We start from the raw sequence: 16,387 nt of genomic DNA on the forward strand, positions 1-16,387 counted from the left end.
GAAATTAAAGGGGACTTATAAATAAGCAAACTAGACAACTGAAGATTAAAATAAATTGCTAACCTCTTGCGGTGTATTGATGACTCCTAAGCAGTAGCCGGACGGAATGCCAGATCCTAGTACTGTGGCTATGACCGCTATGATCACCCATATTGCCACATGCTCCTTTTCCTTGGGTTGAAGAGAGAGAAAAAAAAGGAAAAATGATTAAATGTACATTAGACATATTAACACACTCTCTCTCTCTCTCTCTCTCTCACTCTCCAGTATCCTTCCATCTCATAATCTCTTCTCTATCTCTCATCTTCTCTCCTCTCTCTCTCTATATATATATATTTTATATTTATTAATATATATTTATAATATCATATTATATAATTATAGAGAGAGAGTTAATATGTCTAATGTACCTACAGAATCTTAAAGTAATACCTACAATGCACGGCGTGAGGTCCGCTGTCTTGACTGAACCTCCATTGTTAAAGGAAGTGTGTTAATCTAACATAAATTCTGACTGAGGTCAAACAAGGGTATCGGTGATCAATAAATAAAAGCAGCATGATGCACGAACATATTCATGTCTCTCACAGCATATATTTTATTTTAGCACTGTCTGGAATTAATTACATGTTACAAGATATTTTACACTCATCTCCGACCGTTTAAGAACTAATGTTTGTATGGATCCTGGTTTATATCTATGAGAGAGAGAGAGAATTTTTCTTTGTCTTGAAGAATTGTTGTTTCGAAAATATTCTCGTTTCCAAACTATTCTCTAATCTCTGTTATATATATATATATATATATAGATGATATGGATAGTATATATATATATATATATATATATATATATACATATATATATATACATAATATATACATATATATATATTATATATACATATATATATATATATATAATATAATATATATATATATATATATATATATTATATATATGAGATTAGAGAATAGTTTGGAAACGAGAATATTTTCGTATTTTCGAAACAATTCTTCAAGACAAAGAAAAATTCTCTCTCTCTCTCTCTCTCTCTCTCTCTCTCTCTCTCTCTCTCTCTCTCTCTCTCTCTCTCTCATAGATATAAAAATTAGTTCTTAAACGGTCGGAGATAAGTGTGAAATATCTTGTAACATGTAATTAATTCCAGACAGTGTGCTAAAATAAAAAAATATATATATATGCTGTGAGACGTGAACATGTTCGTGCATCCTGCTGCTTTTATTAATCACTGATACCCTTGTTTGACCTCAGTCACAATTTATGTTAGATTAACACACTTCCTTTAACAATGGGGGCTCAGTGAAGTCAATGGACCTCACGCTGTACATTGTATGTATTACCTAATATTCTGTAGGTACAGCATTCCTTCGTCCCCTAGCTGTAACAACTTTTAATCTTTTTACTGTACTTACGTTCATATTCTCTTCTGTCTTACTTCTAGGTACGTCTTTAAAACCTTTTTACCCGTTGCTGAATAACCACTGGTTCCAAGCAAAGTAAAAACACCGTACGAACAAACAAACAAAACCTTTTTACTCTCCATTTCCCTGTCATCGCTGAATTTCATAGGTCCCAGCGCTTGGCTATTGGCCTAAATTTTATATTCCATTCCATTCCAAATCACCAAGAAGGAAGTATGAGAAATTCCGTGTTTCAGTGTCAAACGACGCCCTTTATTTTTCCGAAAGTGCCCCAGTGCTTTTGCTTGACAGCCTGTATTTCATGAATTCTTTCTCGATGCCCGGATTATATCCCAAAATTTTGTTCGGATGTCATAAACCCTTCCTTGACCTCATCCCTAAAATTAGTGAAGTGCTATATAGGCATTACATGACTTATTTGTTACCTACACTTGTAGGAAAGGTCTATGGAAGAGCCTAAAAAGGTCTGAAAAAGATACAGGAATTTTAGAATAGGACATTTAGGATTTATTTATTAGAATGAAAATGTATGAAAATAAACAATATACATGTCCGACACTACAGAAAAATGATTTCTAATAAAATATAGTGATTTTAATTTCTGTGGGTGAAACAAAAGTATTTGACCGTAGATTTTAGCACATTTTAACTTTTTTGGTGTACTGAATTTAGGAGCTGTTTTTGTTCAGTTATATTGTTTCAATTATAACTGAATATATCAGTGTGGTTAATTTGCGTCCTTTTTATTTGATCATTGTTGTCAGTATGAGTAGTACTAAGTATGAGTAATGATTACTAAGATCACTTCATGAAGAATATAATGTTTACAACTTGTGTGTGGGGAAAATCTTGCACCGCGTGTCCCGAATAAGCTGAACTTTTTCCTCTATATACTCGTGAAAATGATGTCAGTTTTCCTTTCCGTCGACCTTTCGTCTCTTTATTGGATCTTGTGAACGTTCGTTTTTTCCCTAACAACACGTTTCCTCATAAAAACAAGATCGCTTGGAAAAACATTAAATATCTTCCAGTTCGTGTTCCTGCAACTCATTCATCGCTGCTTGTCATCATGTGGACGGTGTTGTATCAAAGTTAGAACGCTTGGATTTTACTCCTAGGCAACAGTAGTACTCATTCGTAAAATGACGTCGCATAATTTTTTAAATCTTGTCAATAAACCCAGAATTAATCCCTTAACATTCTGTCGCCTGTCATCCTATTTTTTTGAAGCCCGTCATTGTGTTTTACCATTTTCTTGTCAGTGCCTTAATTAATTCAGAAATCCCGCCTCTTGACATTGAATTTTTGGTGTTGCGTTAAACTGAGGTTGTACTGAGGTTCAGTAGAGGTAATCCTAACTAAACGAGAAGAAACTAGTTCACTAGTTCGAGAAAAGGTCGTATTATGATTCTTAACTCGTTTGTCTGTCAAGCGATTTCTTGTGTCACAGAAGCAGACCTTCTTTATATGCTGTTGCGGTTGCAGTATGTTAATATAGCAAGTACAAACCCCTTTTGTGATACTGTTCACCACATTTTTTTAGTACCGTCATAAATCGTCTTTCGTGACATCGTCTTTCGTGACATCGTCTTCGTCATCATGCTTCTCTCTCTCTCTCTCTCTCTCTCTCTCTCTCTCTCTCTCTCTCTCTCATCTCTCCTCCATCTCTCTCTCTCTCTCTCTCTCTCTCTCTCTCTCTCTCTCAACGTTCCTGCAGTGACTGAGAGATTCGGGCTTGTCAGAAACATGTCATCGACCGTTGCCGAGACTTATTATATAATTTGCTTTTATCGACAGTTTATCATGCGTGCTTCTGTAATTCCTTCGCCTACAGTATTGGGAAGCTTTTAGTGTACTATTCAATCCTAAAACTTATTGTAATAGAACAAAGTTTCATGTCACATGAAAATTTTCCAATTAACAAACAAGAACAAGATGTCAGAAATAATTCGGTGCTGTATTGTGCAATGCATCTTCCTTGAAACGGAGTTCTTAATTAATGCGTTTGTGTCTGGAAAATTATCCCATCTACCACATGTCTCTCTGAACACCTACTTGTGTCAGTTGCGCTGCAGTTTCGAAAAAAATTCTCAGAAATCTGACTTGTTTCGTGATAACCAACAGGCCAAGCCGAGATAATTGTAGGGTTTGCTTGTTTGTTGAACGTCCATTGTCTCTCTCTCTCTCTCTCTCTCTCTCTCTCTCTGTCCATATATATTATATATATATATAATATATATATATATATATATATATATATATATATATATATATATATAAATATATATATATATATATATATATATATATATATATATATATATAATCTAAAAAAAAATCACCATAACGTGACTGGAATATCTTGAAGTAATAAAAGTCCACACTTGTGTAAAATGTGTATTAAAAAGACATAAAAGACGGGAGCTTTCGTCTACTTGATCAGTAGACCTCATCAACCGTCTTTTATGTATTTTTATGCACATTCTATATATATATATATATATATATATATATATATATATATATAATATATATATATTATATATATATATAACATTGTTATCAAAGGATGACTACAAAATAGAAACCACAACATTATCCAGTTTCATTAAGCTACAATTTGTTCATAAACAGCTCATGAAACCCTATTACAAACACTGCAGACCAAATTGCGTCTTTATCTCGCATACTAAACTGTCAAGCCTCCTGGCTATATTAAGCCCATCCTTTCTTATACCTGGGAGTTCATTATTATCAGGGAGAATAAAAAAAAAAGTGAATGTGTATATTATTGTATGCATACAAATATTCCCAGTGTACAGTTTTTTTGCTATGTTCTATTTTATAATGTGAAGGGAAACTTTCGTACGAAAATTCACATTTATACTTACTTTGACTAATGAAATTAGGTTTTTAGGTGTCGGCATTACCAGTATATAACTCGCCACATAAGTTTGATTTTGGAGTTAATGAAACATGAGACGAATTAGCAAATCATTCAAAGGAGAATGAGGCAGTAGACATCATGCTCATATAGTAGTTATTGGTAATGATAGTGGTGATGATTGATGATACCATTTCCTCAATAATGTGATGCAACCATGAATACAGTGGAAAGCAAAGATTATATGGTGAAGTAGTCTTGCATAAGAGATGCAGATACGTGAAAGGACTTATCAGTAGATAGTGTCTTGTTGTCATGACTGATATAAAATACGATATTACTGATAAAGGCGTATCCGAGTGAACGAGTTTGCGTTTACGTAATTTTGGTTGCAGTGATTTGAGAAATGCCTTGATTGGTCGATTTTTATTAACTAAAAAGGACAGCTTATACAGTACAAAACTAACCAGATTTTTTATTTTTCACTACAGGGCCAAGTTGTACTTGGGTTGCCATCTTGAATTCTTTTTGATGAAAAATGCTTATGAAGGTAAGTAAACACACACACACACACACACACAGAGTGCAAGGGTTTCTCCTTAGATAGGGAAATTGAAACAAGTCTCGTAATGTAGACGGAAACGACAGACTCCATTACTCAAAAAATCTATCTCTCTTCTCTCTCTCCCTCCTCTCTCATCTTCACGTCTCTCTCATCTCTCTCTCTCTCTCTCTCGTCTCCTCTTTATTTTTTTTTTTTATATTATATAATTATATATATAATAATACTATATATATATACTATTAGTGTTATATATATATATATATGTATATATAAGATGAATAGAGAAAATCTATAACCAAGTAGTGTTAATCCATATCTTCATAAATCACGATGTGGTATTTATATTAAATTTTTGCATTATATTTCGATTTTGTGACCCTGTCAGTAAGAAGAGTTCCTAATTGCAAAGTCATAATTAAAATTATATATATAGTCATGACCTGTATTACAATTACACATACATCCAACCATCACAAAGTAAACTATCATATAGCACCATGATGAACAATATTAAATGCATTACAGTACTCGGAGAAATCTCCAATAGTTTATCACGTTAGGTTTATCCCTGTTTTAACGGTTTATCACTGGTACTCTCCATTCACTAACTCCTCGTAGGGGAGTAGTGCCGCCAGTGTACCTCATGCGGTACACTGTAGGCATTACTTAAGGTTCTTTGCAGCGTGCCTTCGGCTCATAGCTGCAACCACTTTCGTTCCTTTTACTGTACCTCCTTTCATATTATCTTTCTTCGTCTTACTTTCCACCCTCTCCTGACACTTGACTCATAGTGCAACTGCTTTGAGGTTTTCCTCCTGTTACACCTTTCAAACCTTTAACTGTTAATTTCCATTTCAGCGTTGAATGACCTCATAGGTCCCAGTGCTTGCCCTTTGGCCTAAATTCTATATTTAACTCAACTACATTCATTAAATAAACACGAATATGCCATGTTTCCAAATCAGGCGCGCTGTAAAATAAAAGTGTGATATCTCGACGAACAAATCTTAAAACCGTATGCTAGACCATTTTTATATTTATATTGTCATTCTAGTTACATTTCTGTTGAAAATACTCTCGCATTTTTCTCATAGGAATTTATTTTGTGAAAAAAAAAAAAACTAATAATTTGTTGCTTATGAGTTCTGCGGTTATCGATCATTACGCTCATAAAAAGTTATGCGTCGTTTTGAGGTTAGAAAAAAAAGAAGAAAGATAAAAGTAAAATAAAAAAAAAATATCGAGGCATGACTTTTCTTCGCGTAAATGCTTGACAGAAGACCGACATGATGTAGATTAGAGAAGCAGATTGTAATCAAGACGGTTTTTATATTTTCTAAAGGAAAAAAAAAATATCAAGCGTATACTCGTGCATATTTATAATTTCGCATGTACTCATTCCTTGGGAGCAGAGTAACCACGTATTATAAAGTGACCACGTAAGGATTGTTGCAAATTTGACAGAGAACCAATATGATTGTTATAAAAGTGACCACGTAAGGATGACAGATCTCCATTACGATTGTTATAAAGTGACTACGTAAGGATGACAGACCTCCGTTATGCCTGTTATAAAGTGACCACGTAAGGATTGTTACAAATTTGACAGACCTCCATTACGATTGTTATAAAGTGACCACGTAAGGATTGTTGCAAATTTGACAGAGCTCCATTATGATTCTTATGAAGTTATGTGTAATTAAATTTGTAGAACAGGCTGAAACATTACTTAGATTTGACTAGTAGAAAAAAAAAAAATTTCGCGAGAATTTCATAACTAGGTCACGAAATTGCATGTCGCAACTTATGACCTCCTTTTGCCTTAATTGACAGAAATTGAACGTTAAACCTGAATGAAAAATTGCACATGGCAGCTGTGTCTATTTTGTTTTATACGATACTTCGTCATGGCTCCCTAATCCTCCCATGCCACTGGGGTCTTGTGTCATTATTGACGACACAGAATGCAGTAGTCTTTAACCCCGGTGCGTTCCGGTTTTTACCGCAGTCTGTCGTGTCGTTTTAAATAGGAATGGATCAGGTGTTAGCTTGTGGTAAGAAGCGATGATTTCGTTGATAACTCTAAGCATGTCTTGCCTTCTTTAGCTTTCTTGCGGTTTTATTCCTTAATATAGTAATTTTAATTTACACTGATATTTTTTAAGGTACCGGCGTTTTGTTTCTGTGGTATGATAATATTGTACCAAAAATTTATGATGCTGTTGCTGCTTAATGTTTGATACGGAAACGCATTTACTATCAGTGATTATCGTGCTCTTTGTGAACTGCATCAGAATGATACTATTATAATTCACAGATTGCATAGTAAATGGTAATATTCACAACTGCTCAAGTATATCTCTCTTCTGTCATAATCCTTGCATTCCTTTTTTATCATTTCAGAATCTATCCCGTTTCTGCCGGAATGCGATAATCTATATATTTGTTGTCTCATTAAGTCTCCGTTTTATGACGCACCGTAAAAACCTGTACTTGACTGGCCTTCCAAGTAATGACTTAACCGAGAAATGATGGCGTAACGTTGAATTACTGAACTTGCTAATTTCTTCGAAGTATAAAATAAGGATTGAAGTGACGTCAGGCAAAATTACGATGAAAGCATTCGTTATAAAAAAAATGAAAAAAGGACATTGTAAGTTGGACCAGAATGTAATCGAGTTCAAATATACCAGGACCTCACGACAGTGGGTCATCAGAACAAGCCATTTTTGTCTTTAAAAATTAACAGTATTCTCAACTCTGCTTCAGTTAGCTGGAGAGTAAGCGATATCCCATAATGCTTTCAAACATTTCGTTGTTAAATCTGAGTCGTGATGGCATTTGGTGTTCATTTTTTAAAGCACGGAGAGTATGCGTGATTTAACGATCTAATGTCGGAGTGTAGTACCATCCCAAGGTCTTAATTTAGTTGAAAGAATCGCTCGATTGATGCTTTTTTCGGGGGGGAGGGAAGGGGGGCGGTTCGGGGAAGGAGTTTGTGATATTAGTTTTCAGGCCACCGTTAGTACATTTCATATACAGCCATGTTCCACAAGCTCCATTCTACTAATGACAAAACTCCATCATTGATGCCAGAGGATTTTGAGTTTGTGCATGCTAATGCTTTTCCAGTGTCATCGTGTCTCTAAGGCCAATATCAGAGGTTTCGTTTTCTTTACTGTAAAATAGAGGAGCTGCCCCCTTGGCATTTTGATGAATAAGAATGTCCATACGTTTAATCCATATGTTCCCTATGCTATGCCCTAACTTATTATTAGTGACAAACTATTCATTCGATAGTTATTATTATTATTATTATTATTATTATTATTATTATTATTATTATTATTATTATTATTATTATTATTATTATTATTATTATTATTATTAAAAAAAGAGACTTTGTAGAAGAAAGAAAGAATAAAGATTGACACCTCACATAGTAAACTTTAACAGGACAAACTACGGCATATTTCCTTAGATCAATATAGTAAAATGAAGACCACGGTAGCACGAGGTATCGTTGGCCCAAATGCCTTTAGTTTCAAGACATCTTGGCCTAATTATGAGGATCTCCAACATACAAATCCCCAATGAAAACGAGGTCGGGCGACGGTGCGTTCTCGAAACCCCGAAATGAAATGGTTCTGCGCCTCGCATGAAAATTGATGGAGTTATGTAGGTCGCCAGTTTAAGAAAAAATGGCAGGCTCCAAATCATCAGTTGCCTAAAAATAGAAAGGGGTAACTTGGCATTATATTGCACGGAATTAAATGCAAGTTTATCTTCTGAATTCATTGCTGTGGTTCCAAACGCGGAGATCGTGCCGCCAGTGAGTGCACTAAAGACATTGTTTAAGGTTCTTTACGGCGTCCCTTCGGCCCTTAGCTGCAACCCCTTTCATTTCTTTTATTGTACTCCATTTCAGTTTCTGTGTCTTCCATCTTTGTTCCCTCTCTTAACAATTGTTTCATAGTGTGAGTTTTTTCCTTCTGGTACACATGTGAGTCGTCAGCGCTGAATGACCTCATAGGCCCCAGCACTTGGCCTTCAAATTTTTATGTTTTACTCCATTCCAAGGAAGCTACGGTTTAAGTGGTCACCGCATTAATATGGAATTGGGAATATCAGCCAGTAATCGTTTTTCTTGTGCTTTCCACACTCGCACTAAACGCAAGGCCCCACAAAGGTGGAGGTGTGAAAATAACATATAACCCCCTGTCTACAAGATAAAGATTGTTTATAGCAACTTGGAATAACCTTTGGTAGTCTGTGCAAACGGCAAAGGTGAAGCTGATTCCCGTAAGCCGTTGTTGCGTTGTGTTGGCAAATTAAAACGTACTGCAATGCATACCTTGCGTGAATTGTAGCACAGAAAACCAAATACTAAACGACAGGAAAGAATGTTAACACTCTTAAAGAACCTATAATGCCAAAGAAACCAAGTAAGTAAAACTACGTCTCGCTCAGTTCTTATTGAATCTTTTCTCCATAATGGATCTCTTCTCCATAATGGACTGCTTTAATACCTATCATTATCATCTTCCTTCGCGAATTAATGGAGATAAATACATCTAGTTTTTAATATAGCAATTGCTTGTTTGTCACCAACGAATTATTTCTGTTGTAGTGTAAAAATGACAGCTGAATAAAAGAGTCGTAACATTAAAAAAATCCATCAAAGATAAAAGGATATAAAATAGCATGCGCAATAACTGTCTAAACTGTAAATATAGAGCGATCAAACTATTTTTGCAAATCAGAATCGTCAACTTAAATGCTGGCGCCTGTCTGGCTCATCGCCCAAGCAGAAATAAAAATGGGTCAACGGAGACATGTCAAATGAAAACACAGAAGGTTGGAGAATCAACATCACCTTTAAATCGTTTTGGCTGAAACCAGTCTGGGCGAGTTGTCTGGGCGGTGTCATGTGTGTATATGCGCGGTTCACCCCTCCCGCCCAGGACCTCCTCCCGCCAAACTTCGCGCGCCAAGAGGCGAATATCGGAGGCAAAACATAGTATGATCTCCGTCAAGGTATTGTTAACGCGAGCGCGAATATGCTCGATTGAAATTTAGTAGGGTGCAAAATCATTATTGTAGTATGTTAATATGTAAGCCATACTAAGAAGAATTGTACCATAAATTTCAACCATTTTTACCTTTAAAAAAAAAAAAATACCAATATTGACTGCTTGGTGAGCAATTTGTGGGCTAGATTTCTCACTGTGCAAGAGAGCGTGATAGCATGACACCGTGGAATGTAACGCAGTTACAACTAACTAAATTTGCACTCTTTTCTAAGATACTACACCCAAGGGCATCGCCAACCCTCCCCCCCCCCCCCCCCCCCCCTTTTTATGTCGTCTGAATAAGAGACATAATTCCTACGGGCGTGGATATACATCCAGCACTTAAATTTTGGCTCTTGCTCAGCGGTTGGAGAATAATAATAATAATAATAATAATAATAATAATAATAATAATAATAATAATAATAATAATAATAATAAATTGTCACAAAGGAATTATTTACTCTGGAAATCATAAAAGTATTTGATCTTGTAAGTAAAACAAAATAGACAGGAGCTTTTGCATTATAAATGAGGAGCAGATATGACTGTTCGGTCAAATCAGCAACTTGGGTCTTTATTGGAAAAGTACACATGTTAGCCGCTTAATTCTACAAATAATATAAGCAAGTGGGTCAGTTGACTGTTGTGGGTCACAGCCAATGTAGAGAAGGGGATGGCCTAATAACCTCATTCAAAATAGAGTTGCTACTAAGGTAAAAAAAGTAAAAAAAAGTGTATATAATATATATATATATATATATAGGTATATATATATATATATATATATATATATATATATATATATATATATATATAGGTAGATAGCTAGACGCACACACACACACGTTTTCAACGCAGTCAAGTGTGGAACAGAAGTAAAATTTTCTTTTACCACATCGGGTTCGAACCCTGGTCTTTCAGTTGAAAGCAAGAACGCTGTGACTTGTGTGGTTCAGTTGGTAGCGCCCTTGCCTATATAATATATATATATATATATATATATATATATATATATATATTATTATGTATATATATATTATACATATATATATATATATATATATATATATATATATATACGTATATATATATATGTGTGTGTATATATATATATATATATATATATATAATATATATATATATATATATATATTCTCGACAGACCCATTTTTATGAGTATGGCCAGAAAGCAGGAATTGGTGAGAGCGACAGTTTTCTCTCTTCCGTGTGACAGGTCGATAACAATCACCTTCGTTAGTTATTTTCAGTCAAGTCGTTCGCTAATTAGAAGGGCACGCGAGTCTCCTTTCACAGATAAAGATTTTTTAATTTGCATCTCTCTCTCTCTCTCTCTCTCTCTCTCTCTCTCTCTCTCTCTCTCTCTCTTTCTGTTGGGTGACTAAATTTCCGCGTTGGTAAAAAATATGGAGACGGGATTTTTTTTCACTTAATACTTATATAAACTCCTTTTAAAATCAGACAAAACTATAATTGTTGTATTGATGAAAGTGTCAACTTTATGATTGTTCCATTTATATATATATATATATATATATATATATATATATATATATATATATATATTTATATATATATGTATATATATACACATACATATACATATACATTACATGTATATAATTTAAAGCAAACATTTCAGTGAAAGTATGAATAAAAAAATGAAGATAATAACATTCAAAACCAGTAGAATGTCTCTACAGCTTATTGAGTCTTCCTCGTACGTAATTTTCACTGCTCATCAGTTCTCGTGTCCAGAGTAAGCTGACGAATGAAAGCAACGCAACATAACTTTAAAACATTGGGAGCCACTAAACGCAAATTATGTGGTATTCAGGGCATTGCAATAAAAGAGGTCTGTTTTGAAATAACGGTCTCATTTACGAATAGTAAATCGTCATAATTTGCACGTGCAGTAAACCCTATATATTTATTTATAATTGCTTCATTCTGGAGAGTTCTGTAAAATTGTGAATTAGAGTACTCATGGTGCCATATGTCGAGGTGAAATCTATTTATTAGGAGTAACTTTAAAGGTGAATTTTAAGGTCATCCACAAAAAACGGGCGTGTTCATGATCAAATGCTCGAATTTCTCTTGCACTTGGGAAAAAGAAAAAGCTTTCATCGACAGAAATAAAAGCACAATTGTCTGACAAAAGCGGTTTTTGAATGCAGCCAGTAACACATCATGCCACTCACACTTTTGAGGCGACGATGTAGTAACCACATCTTGCCTTTTTTTTTTCCTTTAATATAGGTTGTTGTTATGCGTAATCTCTCTCTCTCTCTCTCTCTCTCTCTCTCTCTCTCTCTCTCTCTCTCTCTCTCTCTCTCTCATTCCATTGAGGTGTGAGAAAGAGAACAAGTGTATTTCTGGTGATAGAAATTCACTCTCGACGTAGTTCGGAAGTCACGTAAAGCCGTTGGTCCCGTTGCTGAATAACCACTGGTTCCATGCAACGTAAAAACACCATACAAACAAATCTCTCTCTCTCTCTCTCTCTCTCTCTCTCTCTCTCTCTCTCTCTCTCTCTCTCTGAGAGAAGCGGTGGGGCGAGGAGGATGACCCAGGAGAGGGAGAAAGAGAGACAGTTGTCTGAATCTTTATGTCCCAATATATTATTTTTATTTATTCAGCAAGAGCTCACGTGGTGCAAACGACAGACAGTGGCATGACTGGTGCCTGCGTCTATCGATTACGAACGACGTTGAATATGGTCGAAGACTCTCCTTTAAGAGAAAGCTGTCTTCTGTTTTTTTTTTCCGCGACCTGGGCCTTTTGTGACATGAGACGATGAAGGCGATGTTTATATTGATTTGAAATATAATATATATATATATATATATATATATATATATATATATATATATATATATATATATATATATATATATATATATATATATATATATATATATATATAATTATGTTGTCGATTATTTACCTTTTCATTGTGACAGCGAAAGACTGGTGCATTTGGAAAAATATTTACGCTTGCTAAATAATCGTCTTATTTATTAAAATAAAATCGTTATCAAGTGAAGTACGTATATATATAATATAGAACCCGCTCGGTTCTGCTTATCGAGGTTCCCCAAAGTTCTTGTGTGTGTATGTATATATATATATATATATATATATATATATATATATATATATATATATATATATATATATATATATATTCATTATTAGAACGATGAAGACTGGAAGGAAACCATCATTGGAATTTTACATTACTTAACTGCAAAATGAGAGAGAGAGAGAGAGAGAGAGGGGGGGGGGGGGTTCTCATCGCGTGTTTGAGAGAACATGGCGTCATAATTCATCATTAAAAACAGCACGCAAATGGAAAAATTAGCGAGTGTGTTCAACCTTTTAAGCTTGCGTTATTTCTAGTTGCGTCATTTATTATCACACTCTCCCTCGCACTCTTTCATTCAACAGAGCTTCATGTTCTTAACCGTTAAGAGATTCACATTTTCTACTTTCTCTGGTCATTCACTTTGGTTAGTTGTCCAGTAAGATGTATAGCACCTCAAGAAACCATAATTTATTTGTCGCAGAAGCTAATGGTAATATCTCTCTCAAATCTTTACTGTTTGAGACGTACTAACGGCCTGTAAAGGTTCGGTCGACTGTTGCCTTGTAATGGTTCTTATTTCTCTTCAAAGATACATTTGTGAGAGAGAGAGAGAGAGAGAGAGAGAGAGAGAGAGAGAGAGAGAGAGAGAGAGAGAGAGAGCGTTTCCAAGCAAGTAGAGGAGTTCACGTGCAACAAGCACCTCGTGTCACGTGACTCATCCGGGGTTCATCGATCGGTTGGCGGTGGGATCTGTATTCAACGTAAACTTGGTCTCGGATGCCCGGTGGCTAAGTCTCCCCTCGATTCCTGCATAAACAGACGCATCTTTTGTGACAGATTACTATTTTTTTACATTGAAATACATTAAGTTTTCATTCCTCTGGTAGTTTAATATATTAAAATGGAATAGCGTTCGCACCGTGATATAATCGAAAACTCCATGCGCTAAGGTGTTTAGCATTACGAGATGGGTTCCAGCGTTGCTGGAACACAGTTGCATGTTTCTGATCTTTGTAAGCGTTCACTGGTAATTCACTTGTCATTTGATTATCATGCTGTGCGAGTAAATGTGTGCATTATTGGCGTATTTTTAATGGATAGTAGCCCCTCTTTCTCTCACTGATTAAATATGTATGTATCATTAAATATTCTGGATGCTCAACTTCCTCAGGTTCCAACGTCCAGAATCAACATAGGCGTAACGATTGCGTTAAAGAGGATACATCCCTTCCATTTTAATGCTCTGACTGAACAGTACTGGATAGGATAAGCTGGCATGGTGTTGGTTGTTCCTTTTCCAGAATCTTCTTTGATATTCGTGATAAGAGGTAATAGCACACTGTGCAATTATCTACCGTCCGTCAGGTTCCGAAACGTTTCTTAGACTTCTTTGAGGCACTGTACTGCAGACGACTGAGGCATTGGCTTGGCTTACTCTGTTGGTGTCTGCATTCAAGGGGAAAATGTCCTTTGTCTCTTATTTTCAGCGAAGGATATTGTCTTTGTAGTAAACAGGGCTAATAAAAATCGTCGTAGTAGCCAAACAGAATTGTGATTTTATCGATTAGAACCCCTTTGCATACTCCCGTGGACCTGCTGAACAATATCAATATTTAGGAGAGCGTCGTTCGCTTTGCAAAACACGTGAACCAAGAAAACGGATCCACTTATCGACTTTTTTCAGGATTAAACCTGGTAAATTCTATGGACACGTCATTCGGCAGCTGTTTGCGGCGAGGTGACACAACGAGGAAGTGTGTCGCTGACACCTTAAGTCATTTTGAGGTGATAACGAAATGTAAGATGCAGTGGGTCGTAGTCAAACTCGTAAATGAAAGAGTGATTTGCCAGTTAAGCCTCAATTTTCTGTGAGATGAAAAAAATGTAAAGGCAGCAAAAGTGAAGCGTGCATACGTGTGCATACGTGTGCATATGTATGCTTACATGCACAGAATCTTGCTCATTTCGAAATGTAATTTTCCTTCAGTGTAAGTGTATGTATATATATATATATATATATATATATATATATATATATATATATATATATATATATATATATATATAAAATGTAGTCTTAACAACTAATGTACCTTTAACGCATGAGGCCTCAAAGCCGTTACGTATATTCCTTTTCTGGGAACATTTCACATTGTAAACAGAGATGAGCTTACCTCTTTGTTTTCCTTGGAACTAGAGGCGACCCCTTCCTCTTTTACAGGAACCTTTTCAGTCATTTTCGACGAGAGATCTAACGGGCCGTTGTTTCTATTAAAAATAAAGTTATATGTTTCCTATAAGGCCCGGTGCTCTTCACTGTTCCTTAGACGCCTGGTCTGGTGGTTATAGGCACAGCCATCCGAGGACATCCATGTAGCCCAGACACAAGAGTTCCCGGAGCGTTGTGGTAGCACCCGCGTGAGTGAAAGGTCGATGGCTCACTGACATGCGTCTGGCTGGTGTGTGAGTGCCGTCTCGCTGTCTCGGAGTTTCCTCTTCAGCATTTAAACAGGGTTGCAAGGTGGCACCCCCTGAAATGAGCTGGAGAGTGGCTATGTTTTCTCCAGATGGGCTATAATATCACTCCTTGTTTTGAGATGGTCGCTACCGAATTGCTTTACCTAGTTAACATCATAGCTTACGTTTTACGGCTATTAACGGATTTATTTATAAAATAATATTAATAAGACATGAAGGAGTGTCTCGATACTTAGTCTGCCTTATTAGTTATCCACCAAATACAATTTTAGTAAATTAACGAGGCGGTAAAATCTCAAAGGAGAATTCATTGCTTTAAGAGGTGCCATTGCATCCTGGTGGAATGCCAGAGGGCAAGACTTTAAACTTCATTTGCATGTGGCAAGTAGAAGGATTTGCTTTCATTTTTTATTTTTGTCTATTTTTTTACTTCTAATAAGTATTTTTTTAATGATACCAGCCAAGGTATTTTTGGTTAATTACACAAGAAGCGTCAATTTTTGCAGTCTTCACAATAGTCTGAATGGAGATGTTTTTGAATATTTGTAAAAGCAAGTCTCATTTTGTCCCGAGTCCCGTAGGTATTTTTATTTATGATTTTTCTCTGAAGGTTAAACAAATCAGGGCTGGACATCTCGCAATGAATAAAAGGAGAGAATTATAGTCGAAAGGATCTGGACTCTGGAGACAGCTCCCAAAAACTCCTGCAGCTTTTAACATCAAAATAGCCGAGAGAGGAAGACGACATTTACTGATTTGAGTTAATTACTATACCGCTTCATAGTGGTATTTAGTTATTGCCATAGCGTTTCGTAGTGGTACTGAGTTAACCCTTA

At 35.6% G+C, this 16,387-nt stretch overlaps 1 protein-coding gene across 2 annotated transcripts in view; it reads right to left on the minus strand.

Moving 5' to 3' along the window:
- Window positions 1-15,555, minus strand: part of LOC135213536 (solute carrier family 2, facilitated glucose transporter member 4-like) — a 34,000-nt gene extending 18,445 nt beyond the window's left edge. The window contains exons 1-2 of one of the 2 annotated variants that reach the window (XM_064247465.1): window positions 15,248-15,555; window positions 64-171 (exon numbers count right to left, since the gene is read on the minus strand). In XM_064247465.1, the coding sequence (XP_064103535.1) occupies window positions 64-171; window positions 15,248-15,310 (171 nt within the window). In that variant the 5' untranslated portion in view covers window positions 15,311-15,555. The remainder of the gene's footprint in view (window positions 1-63; window positions 172-15,247) is intronic. The other variant, XM_064247464.1, reaches the window with a different exon arrangement.
- Between the last annotated feature and the right edge of the window lie 832 nt (window positions 15,556-16,387).

The sequence above is a fragment of the Macrobrachium nipponense genome, chromosome 43 (assembly GCF_015104395.2).
Source record: "Macrobrachium nipponense isolate FS-2020 chromosome 43, ASM1510439v2, whole genome shotgun sequence".
Classification (NCBI taxonomy): domain Eukaryota; kingdom Metazoa; phylum Arthropoda; class Malacostraca; order Decapoda; family Palaemonidae; genus Macrobrachium; species Macrobrachium nipponense.